At 43.4% G+C, this 11,170-nt stretch overlaps 1 protein-coding gene across 1 annotated transcript; it reads right to left on the reverse strand.

Annotated features, from left to right (window-relative positions):
• Positions 1 to 1,416: 1,416 nt before the first annotated feature.
• On the reverse strand, positions 1,417 to 8,539 carry LOC306815612 (RNA polymerase II elongation factor ELL-like; the record flags this gene model as incomplete). The annotated part of the gene is made up of 4 exons (XM_079332182.1): positions 1,417 to 1,515; positions 2,130 to 2,301; positions 7,208 to 7,332; positions 8,360 to 8,539. 4 exons carry the CDS (start codon positions 8,537 to 8,539, stop codon positions 1,417 to 1,419), a joined length of 576 nt encoding a protein of 191 aa, XP_079188308.1.
• Positions 8,540 to 11,170: the final 2,631 nt, after the last annotated feature.

Consider the following 11,170-nt stretch of genomic DNA (forward strand, 5'->3'; position numbering starts at 1 on the left):
TAATTTGTCCAAATAAGACTAAAATGCAATGATCTTTTGAAACATGGTCATCTAGTCACTATAGTTTATATTTCCCCATTTATTAGGTATCAGGACTTCATTCTGACATGTAATAAATAGTATTTCAGCTTGAAGAGGCAGAGGACATGAATTCAATTGAAATCAGTGCATTAATTTTGTCTTCAGATTCTTCATGAACTGTTTCAAGTTTGAATGAACAATTAATGCATCAGTGACTTTAACAGACAGGGAAAAGATGATGATGAGTAAGCAAATAATGGCTTGCTTCAGCACACAGCAGGCTGAAGTTTAAAAAGTGAATTTCATCATGTTTTGGAGGTTTTGAAGAAGAAAAGGGAGAATAAAAATCTTTAAACCTTGGCAAGTCTCCTACATAATTATGCCAGTGTTAATGTGAGAATCTACAGAGTATCCTGCTTAATGATAGGTGTGGAGTTTTTTTATTCATTCATGGGTATATTTGTGGAAATAACCATAGATAAATGACTTTTTTCTAACCCTTGGCAGGAATATTTGCATCTCATGTACATTCATGCTCTAAACTCTGTGTGCTGTGGAAAGAACACTAATGCTTAGATAGCATGGTTTCCTTCCAGAAAACTCTTTTTTCCTATTGATTTGAAACTTGTGCCCTGTTCTGCCTGGGTCAGCACAGCAGTGCCTCTCTGTCTCCAGATGGAAGTTGTCTTTCCCTTTCTTCATCCTGTTCTGAAATCACCTTGAATTCCTGCCTCCCACAGCTCTGCCCACTGACAAATAAGTGCAGCACCAGTCCATTGTCTCCATACCTGTGCATTATTTGATGCCATTCTGCAGAACCTGGTGGAGATGTGTGGGCTGTGTAAGTATTCAAGGATTTCTGTATTTTCATACCTGAATATTGTCACAAATTTAATAATGGCTCTTCTGCCTAATGCAAAGTGTTTAAATTTAAAGGATGTTCAAATAACACACCTATAATTATTATCATAAAAAATTTAATTTTGCCGCAATATTTTCTTCAAATGTGCACATTTCATATTAGAGGTACTGGGCTTCCACCTCGTACTGAAATATTTAAATTCAAAGGATAAACCAAGAGGCTTGAAGAAAAAAATGGACCAGATGAAAGCCTCTCAAAATACCATACAAGTCCAAATGAGCAAAGGAGTTATCAACAGTGAAATTTCTTTATTGTTCTAGTTCAATACTAACTTCTTTCTACTTCTAAAACTGCCTAAACTTCTTTGATCTAATCCTACATTTTAAACAAAGAATCAACTCCTCAGTTCTAACATAAACTACTGTTCAATACTAACTTATATAATCCTAAACACCTAATCGCAAATTTGAAATAAAAATCCAGAGGTCACTGGTTTTTATGGCTGAAGCAGATGTGTGGTGCCAGGACTCCACTTATTGCTTGTCAAATTCAGATATTTGGTTCTGAATATGGGACAGCTTTTTGTGGAGGTACTGGCACCTGCTCTTCATTTCAGAGTAGCTGGGGCTACCCTGTGAAGGAGAAAGCCAAAGAAAATTAGGGCATGCAAACATTTCTGCAGAGTTTAGAATCTGATGTCCTTTGCTTTAAAAAAGCCTTGAGCCACACTCAGCAGTAACCATGGCCCTGCAGGTCTGGTGCCACACATACCTGCAGTAACTGCTGATAATCTGTCAGGATTCGATGAAGCAGCATCTGCAGAAAAAAACCATGAAGAAGGTTTTACTACAACCATAAAATGCAAACCTATGCAAAACACTAAAAGAGCCCTCAGTTTGACTGTAGAGATTTTCTTCACTGTGAGCCACCACTCTTCTGGGAGCCTGGCAAAAACCAATCCCCAGCTCCAGCATCCCCCAAGATCTGCAATTAAGCCTCTCAATAGGGAACAGAAGGAGCACATGCTCCAAGACTCTGCTTGGGACACACCTCACCTTACTCTTTGTTCACAGACAGCTCAAACAGGGTGTTTTGGGCAGGATCTCACAAAAATCAGACCCAGCCCAAGCAGTGTCTGAGCACATATGCCAGTGCTGCAGTTTGCCTTTGTCTCACTGAGCAGCTCCAGGGAATCCAAGTCATTGCTGGGATGAAACACACTCCTCACAGTTTTATCTTTCTTTACCTGATAGGCTTCAGACCCTGGAATCAGACTCTTCCATTGTTCATAAAACTGTGTGAAATCTTTGTTGATCTTATCAATCTGAAAATGTAAATTCCTGTATTCCTCATACTCTGCATTGAAGTCATCCTTGTAGTGCTGGCGTTGCTCCAAGGAGACTATAGCAATGTATTTTCTAAAGGAAAAAAATAGATCATTTATCTCTGAGTGAACTCTAAGAGAACATTCTAATGTGTTCCTATTCCATAAAGAACATGTGTCGTTTTGCAGCTACCACGTGGCAAATGTCAAACAGAGACTCCCAAGGTTCGAGTTAGTTGCTCTGGGACTGACTGTTTCTACAGGCAAGTTCTTTGCTTTAAGAGGATGTAGTCAGGTCACTCCAGAAATCTGCCACATTTCTATGACACTTAGTTACTTACAGTTTATATTGTAGAGGTTTCCTTCATTAGTAAGTGAAGCACATTTAGAAAATATTGGCACTTCTTTCAAATATCAAATGACCAACAAAGACCACAATTTCAGGAAGAGAATAAACATTGCTTAGCTATATAATATAGGAAAAACTTTTAAATATACATTTACTTTTGAGAACCCATCTGAAATACACTTTTGGCAGGAACTGAATTTATGGTTCTGGTTACACAGAGTTGAACTTATGAGCTCCATTGATGTCTGCCTGTCTAACAGCAAAGCAGAGCTCATGATAATATCTGATTCTTCTAGTGGACAGCATTTGCAAAAATGACCCTTGAACTGAGGTGCTTGTAATGCAGCCATTAAAAACAAACTCAGTATAAGTCTGAAAGTGCAACTACAAAAACGCAAACCACATCAGCTCCTAATGAGGGTAAAACTCATTAATGCCTGAAGCAATTGATGGGTGAAAATTTTTTTTCATTCCCTTCTCATTCAAATAAAAACGAGTGAGGTTTACCAAGCTCGTGATATAAATCCAAGAAGAAGTGTCAATGAGAATAATAGACACCACTTCCCAACACTGACACACCAATGCTTCTGCTCCTCCTGGCCTGCACACCAGCTTCTTTTGAATAACAAAAACTCCCTCACATGGGAAAAAATCCTTGTAAACACCCTGAGATTAATTGCTACAAGCAGTAAATCATTAACAAGTTGAAATTCAGTACCAGGACACAGAACAGCTTGTGCCAGGGATGCATCCCAGGCCAGATGCACCTGACTGCTGTGCTGGTGTGTTCTGAAATCCACAGATGTCTTTCAACATCTGGGGAGGTACTAGAGAAGAAATAGCCTGGACTTCTGACATCAGCCCAGTGACATTTCCTGGCAAGAGTCCTTGCACAGGCCTCACTCAGCTGCTCCCCTGCAGGACCACCTTGCCCTCAGCCTTCCCACGGAGCATCCCTGGCTGTATCCAATGTGACCCAGGGCCCTGCAGTGCCTGTTCCAAAGGGCACAGCTGTCCCAGAGCCCCAGGGCTGCAGGAGGCCTGGGTGCCCTTGCCAACATCACTGCTCTGACAGAAGCTGGCAGCCATTCCAGTGTTTGATACCACACACACACAGTTCTCCCTCCCCTCCTGCACTGCAAATACAAGGGGGGGATGCAGCACCACTGCTGCAGCTGACCCTGAGCAACTGCACTGCAGGAAGGGAGGCCCAGCCCAGCCTGAACCCACCTCGGTGTTCATTTCAGCTCTTAGCCGTGCAGGGCCAGCAAAACCTTCTCAACATCTTCCTTTCAAAACTGGGAAGAGCTTCACAGGGCACCCACTGCGAGTGGCAAGGCTCAACTGCTCTTTCACTCACCTCAAGTAGTCTGCTTGGGTGTTTGTGGCAGAGCATGTGGAGACAATGGAAGTTTGTTTTCCTACTTCTGCAGAAAAGCAGAATTTTTGTCACTCTTCATCAGGAGATCTTTAAAAAGCCAAAAAATACACACTGGGTAGTCTTGCAAAAGTCTTTCAGAGATTTGTTCTGCCAGTTAATTACTCAAAAAAAGCTCCAAAAATCAATAATGGGGCACACAGAATTTTCTCTCCAGTGGCCAGTTCTGGGCTGTAGAAAAAAGGCATGGCCACTTTTCTCTACTGCACTACCATGGTGTAAAGCCCAGCTCAGCTTTTCTGTTTTGAATGCATGAGGTGGCATCTCTACAGCTATTCCAGTCATGCAGCAGCAGATGCAGGTTCACAAAAGACAACAGCTTGAGATAGACAGAGGGGGAGACAGAGTGATGAACATGGAGGTTCTAAAAAGAAATAGAGAAAAAGGCTGGAGTTCTTCTCATGCCATGTTTTTATGGCCACTTCCATGTCCATTCCAGAGGCCCAAAGTTCCCATGAAACAAAGTTTGGATGAAAATTTTCTGCACTCTTGTCAGCAGGAGAGTCACAGTATGTTCAATACAACCTGTAAGAAGAGCTTTGCTGTGAGCATTTCATTTCCAAAAGTGCATTTGCTCTCATGGCTCAGTCAGCACAAAAGCTGCAGCCTAAGCCCCAAGTTGAAACACAGTCCAGATTTTTCCTTCACCAGCTGCTCTGAATTTTGTGGCTCCTGAAGAACAATGCTCACGTGTTTTTAGACTCAAGCAAGAACCTTTTTCTTGCTGTAGAGACTGTGTGTAAGGAAAAGACACTTGCATCCCTTCCAGCCCGAGATCTAAGAGCAGCTGTGACAATCTGTACCTGTGGGTACTCAAATCTTGGGCAGTATAAAGGTGGTACCTCCAGAGCCACCTGGGGACCCTCACCACTGACAAGACCAAGGGTGAAGATGGACTGGCTGTACCACAGAGAATCCATGTGGTGGTGATGATTTCATACCTAATGTTTCTCTCTTCTCTACACCCCACCTCTCTTGTCTTATTCCTTTCTATCTCTCTGGGTTGCATTTACTGTTAATAACATCTGTACAATTGAAAAGGATCTCACTTGTTGCCTAATTTGGGTAGGAGCTCCTCTGAATAACCAAATCACCACAGTTCTCCAGGGAGGAGTTAGGAAAAGCAGCATATTAATACCTTCATCGAAATCCAAAGGATGTGACTGCTTCAGCCTTCCCAATTCATTTTTCTCTCCGTTTGAATTGGAGATCTCTATCTGCACCATGGCAGGCTCTGAGACTCTAGAACTCTGGATCTTGTTGTTCTGGTGCACCTCATGGGTGCAGGGGGAAATGGAGCCAACCCTTGGAGACATGTTCTGATTACAAAGGGCTGTGGAAGGCAGCACCCAGGAGGAAGAGAGACCTCCAGCTGCTGGCTGGACGTGACTGGTGAACTGCTGGTGACCAATTCGCCTCTTCTTGCTCAGCACAGGACTGGTGAAGTCAGAAGCCAGAGGCCGTTTCTGCATCAATAACAAAATAATTAATTCATTAATCTATCATCAGGATCAGGATTTGCTCCCATTTGTAAAATAGCAGCATTTCTGAAGTGCCAATGGTTAAAAACAAATTTTCCTTAAATAAAAAGATCGTGCATGTTCTATGTCATTTCTACTTTCCCATCAAGACTTCAAGTTTGTAGCTAAAAGGCTTTGGTAGAAAGACACTCCCTTCAGCAGCTCTGTCTAAGGCTTCTCCAAAATGGGGAGGTCCAGTTGTTTTTTTCTAGCTCCCAATTCATGCTTGTACACAGCTCTTGCTGTCACACACACACATGATTTACTAAAGAGTCTGTTTTAGCTGTCTCCCTGTTAAAGACAAGATCAGTGCATCACTGACACAACCCAGGAGTACAGGGTGTGCTGGTTGGTTGAGAATTCTCATCAGGATGATGAAAAAAGACATCAGTCACATGTCAGGATAATCTTGTGCTTTTAGGTGCAGTTGCCTTCACTCCAGCAACCACTCCACTCTTTAAACTCAAAAGCTGATGGCTAAAATATTCTTTACTTTATGCAAGAGACTTTCACAAGTGGTGACTTATGAGCTCTTCCATTTTCTTCAGTTCACTTCCATCTCTCAGCTCCTCCCAAGGACCTTCTCAAAGGTGCTGGCTCACATGGCACAGCACACGGCCACAAGCTCCTCACTCCCACAGCAAAATCCAGGACTGAGGATTGAGTAGAACAGGACAGCCATGCTGCTCCCAGGCAGGGCAAAGGAGGAGAGAAATTAAGGCAGAGAAGGGAGTGAGGGAATATCACACTTCTCTAGATCCTGTGCTGGTCCTTTCACATGGATAGTGTAGATCTGGAGTAAACAATGAGAATGAAAGCAAGAGAGAGGGAAAAGGAAGCCAGAGGGCCCCATCTGCCCCACCCTTTTATGTACAGCAGCCTCTTATGTACAGTAGTCTTTTGTCCCAGTTTTGTCATGCATGCAGAGCCAGCCCTTTGAGTCCTTCTGCAGGGAATGAGTTGAGAGTGGGGACTGAGCTCAAGTCTCCAGGCAGAGCAGAAAGTTGGCTCAGGACAGTGCTGCTGCACCCCTGCAGGATCCTCTCTTCTGATCACAACCTTCCTGCCAAAGCAGTCAGAATGCCTGAGGCACAACATGCTTTGGCCTGGTCACATCACAGCTTTTACACCATCAGCAGAGGGCCAAACCTTAATACACAATAGAGAATGTTAAAAATGCACCAAATACCTGAGCAGGTCTTGCTGGAGCATGTGTCTCAGAAGGTCCTGGAGATGGTGCTTGCCTGGTGCTGGTGGGGTTCTGAGATGGAGTTGATTTGCTGTGAGGGTGGTGAAACATTTCATGTTCCAAGGCCTCAATATCAACAGTCATAGTTCTTTTGTTTCAGGTTATACAGACATTCAGTGTCAGGAGCCAAGGAAACAGCATGAAGCTGATTTGAGGGAGCTTTAGGCTGGATATCAGGAAAACATTCTTGCCCCAGAGAGCACCCAAGCTCTGGAACAGGCTCTCGTGGCCCCTGGTCACTGTAGCAGGAGCTCAAGAAGCATTTGGACAACAGTCTTGGGCACAGGGTGTGATTCTTGTGGTGTCCTGTGCAGGGCCAGGGAGTTGGACTGCAGGACCCTGATGGGTTGCTGCTGACTCAGCATATTCTAACAAGTGAGGCTTCATCTCCCAGGGTGTTTGTTCTGAAGAGTCTCTTCTCCTTCCTCTAAAGACTGAACTTACCTAGCAAGTATCACCTTCAACTTCTCCCTATCCATTTCAGTGTAGCCAGGCCAATCAGTCTGAAGGGTCTGAAACAGATGTTCCTTCAGACTGAAGGAATTATCCTTTAGATTCAGGTTGGCTACCTACAGGCAGACATTTCAGAAAACAAACCTTTATTATGGTTGCTAAATGCAAACTACAGAAATCCAACTGGTTCTTAACAGCTCTTTGTGAGCACCCAACTGGAACTGAACAATATCCTTTGATACAGAGATGATTTATTCCTCTATCACATGAGTTTTAAACTGAATCAAAGTATCACTGATTGGAAACAATTGAGTATCTCTATTCATATCTCATAAGTATTTCTTTCAAAACAACATTTAGTGCCACAATGTGTAAGCAGAGCTGGTCAGGCCCAGTGTCCCTCCCTCTTCATGTGGCAGAGCCAGGGTTCATTCCTGCAGAGTCCTTCTATGAGAAAGTCGTGCTCTTGTCTTGTTCTATTCCTTTGACAGTAAATGAGGTTCATATCTTTCTCAAGACAAATACAAAATCTACTCAAAAAGGTAAAATGAGGTAGTAAAACCTCAAGACCACTGATATGAAGTGTGCTGGTTTAGACTTCATCACCTGACACTGCTGAGAGTTCCTGCTGAGATGGAGACAGGAAAATCTCCATCAATTTGATCACTATAACACATTAAATAACTCAACAACACACCACCATCATCTCTCAAAATCTGCCCTTTTTCTTTCTTTGAAAACATAATAAACACTGATATTGCTCTGGTGGTCTCTGTTGATGTCTGTCTCTCGTTATAAAAAATGCAAAGTAACAAATATACCCAGAATCAAGAATTCATGTCTTAAAACCAGAACTAAGATTGTGTTGGAAAGGGAAGCAAGTATGTGAATCCATTTAAGAAGCAACTCTGTGCATCCAAAACTGTGTCCATCTGAATTATCCCCCCGGACGTTGCTCATAGCAAAAGAGGAAATATTCTGATGATCTATGAATGTTTGCATAATTCAACAACAGCCATGTTGAACAGGAAATATTTTAAAAGGAAAGTTTCTTATTTAAACAGTGGAGGAACAAGTAAAAATTAAGGATAAAAGAACAACGTGGCAGAAGAAAATTGCTGGAGCCAAACTGCACAATCTCACCTGCTGGAGGATCTTGCCAAGGGTTCCCTTGTCCTTTTGCATGACTCCATCTCTCTGCAAGCGGGCAAGTAACTCTGGCTTCTTGTACGTCCTCAGAGCAAGCAAATGAATCACCCTGTCCCTGTAGGGTCGGCGATAAACAGCAGTGCAAGGACTCTCTTCACTCTCTGCTGGCTTCATGGCTGTTTCCTTCTTCTCAGGTGCACAATGTGAAATGTTTGGTTGGGCTCTTATGATGTCTACTTGTTTTCCAAAGGAAACGAAAACAGAAAAAGAAATGTCATAAGGGGAGTTTGGGAGAAGGCAAGCAAGTTGATTTAAAATTATGATGGAATTCTTTGAGACAGAGCTGAACTTGCATATCCTTGTGGATCACTGTGAGGTCAGAATATTCTCTGATTCTGTAACAAAGCCCAATCCCTGACTGGCACTACGTGGAGCATGTTGCAAGGGCACCCTCTACCCTACCAGCAACCAGACCTGTCTCACCTGAGTTCCTCTGTGCCAGGCCAAAGCAAAATTTGCCAGCCCCAGTTCCACAATTGTCTCACTACTGCCACTCTTCAATACCAATTGCTCAATGTGAAGTATTCCCTCAGGATCTATGCAAACTCTCACCAAGAATCACAGAAATCATCATTCACATATGAAACAGCACATCCCTAATGAGAAATTTGTGGGTTTAATTTTGTCTCTCCAAAAAGACACAACACTGTCACCTTAAAATGCTCTGCACTAAGCTAAGGCAGAGCAAGAGCTGCACTTTCAGTGAGTGACCATCACTGAGCCTCCAATGCAGCCAAGAGTTCAAGGAGAAAGCCATCCTTTCCCAATTGCTGGAATTTATAGGCAAGGGCTTCCCTTGAAATCCAATGCCTGAGTACAACTGAATTGGCCAGAGCTCAGCTGACAAACCAGGTGAGAGTGGTTCCCAAAAAGATCACAAGGTTTGGGCAGCACTCCAGGCTGGGATTTATCTGGTACTAAGGAAGCACATGCTGGAGTGAGCTCCAAGAAGAATTTCAACTGCAAATGCTGAATTTTGACTCGAACAGGCACCAAAACCCTTTGTGTTTTCCTCAGCTCTAGATGCAATTGTTTGCATAGGTGTGAAATGGAAACAGTTTACCTCAGGTTACTCAGATGTAACAAAATTTGGATTGTGTCCTGAACTCATTATTTAGTCTAGAATGTGCCACCTTGGAGCTCAAACATCGCTACAATGTCTACTGGCATAAGCATACTTTTTAACAAAAACAACCTACTGCCATCCAACTGCTTCATTCTGAAAACAAAATTGGCTGGCAGGGAAGCTAAAAAGGTATTCATCTGAAATTTGCCTGAACTTTTAATGCAATTGAAGTATTCACTTGCAAAGATCGCAAAAGAAATATTCAACAGTCTTCTAGAAATCCCTCAATTTTTTGCTTGTGAGAATGTCACTTGTGACTTGTGCTTGTGAGAGTGTCATTTGCACGAAGTGCTGCCTCAGCACAATTCCACTAATGTTTCTGTTTCAGTCATCAGCAGTGGCAGAGCTTAGGACAGGGACTGGGCATGAAGGGGAACTGGGAGTCACCTGAACTTTGCATCCTTTTATGTCAGCTTCATGAATGAGTTTGCTCTAAGAGCATCCGTGCATTTATAAAAGAATGGGAACAAATCACGTAAGGTGCCAAACACATCAACTTGGATTATTATGCAGCTTCTCATTGCTTGTTTAGCCTACATTTTCTCCTGGTTACTGAATTTAAATAACTTTGCAATTAATTGTTTAATTAATCATAGGCAGTGTGTTCATCTTAACCATTGTAATTTTCTGCCTTACAAAGCAAGTAGCTAGGTGTCTTTTGGCAATCTATTGTCAGAGTTGGATTGTTAGATCCCCAAAGTTTTTCATTTTTCTAAACTAACCCTGATAACATTCGATAAACAAAGCCTGAAGGCTTCAAAATCTGGATACCTTGAATCTAAACTTCAAGCCCTCCAAGAACACATTGGAATGGCCAGAACATAAAGAAGAAACTAATAAAGACATTTCAGCCTCACAGGTCAAAAGAACTTTTGTGGGGAAAAAAACTAAAAACAGACTGAAAAAAAGGGACTAATTTGCATGAGAAGGGAGAAATCAACATCCAATACAAGAGAGAACAATAAGTAGTAAATGAGGAGTGTGTATCATTTAGAACCAATGGACAGGAATTTCTATGTTTACTGAAAATATATCAGTAAGTGTAAATGCTTAGAAAGTGGCATGTATGTGGCTGGAGCTCTCCCCTATGCAGCAGAGCTGGCAATAAAATAATGTCTACTTCCAATACTAAAAAAATAACTGCTCCTGGGTTTCATTTATCCTTACATTCTTGGTGACCCTGGTCTAAATATGGAACAATGAGGAGTGCACTCATTTTGAGCAAGAGCCATTCCCAGAGCATGAATTGAGTGGTGTCAGAGCAGGGGGAATCTCCCCCTTGCACTGGCAGCTCCTCAGTGTCATCCCTGGGAGTCGCTTCCCCCGGGGCTGCCTCAAAGGGGCCGTGGGGCACCAGTGGGGCCCAGCCCTGCCCAGCTGGTCCCGCAGGGTCAGCAGCACCTGGCACCAGCACCATGGCCAAGCCCTGACCCAGAGCCGACCCCAGAGCCCGGCACAGCCCCTCAGCTGCTGGTGCTGCCCCTCTGGGTCCCCCTGAGGGGCATGGCAGCGGCCGTGGGGGCTCTGCGGGATGCAGTGCGGGCTGGGCCCTGCGGAGCACAGTGGATCGTGCCCAGGCCCGCAGCTCCGCCATCCCGCCCTGCCTCGGCTGATCCGCT

This window comes from Erithacus rubecula (assembly GCF_903797595.1).
Source record: "Erithacus rubecula genome assembly, contig: scaffold_171_arrow_ctg1, whole genome shotgun sequence".
In the NCBI taxonomy this organism is placed as follows: Eukaryota; Metazoa; Chordata; class Aves; order Passeriformes; family Muscicapidae; genus Erithacus; species Erithacus rubecula.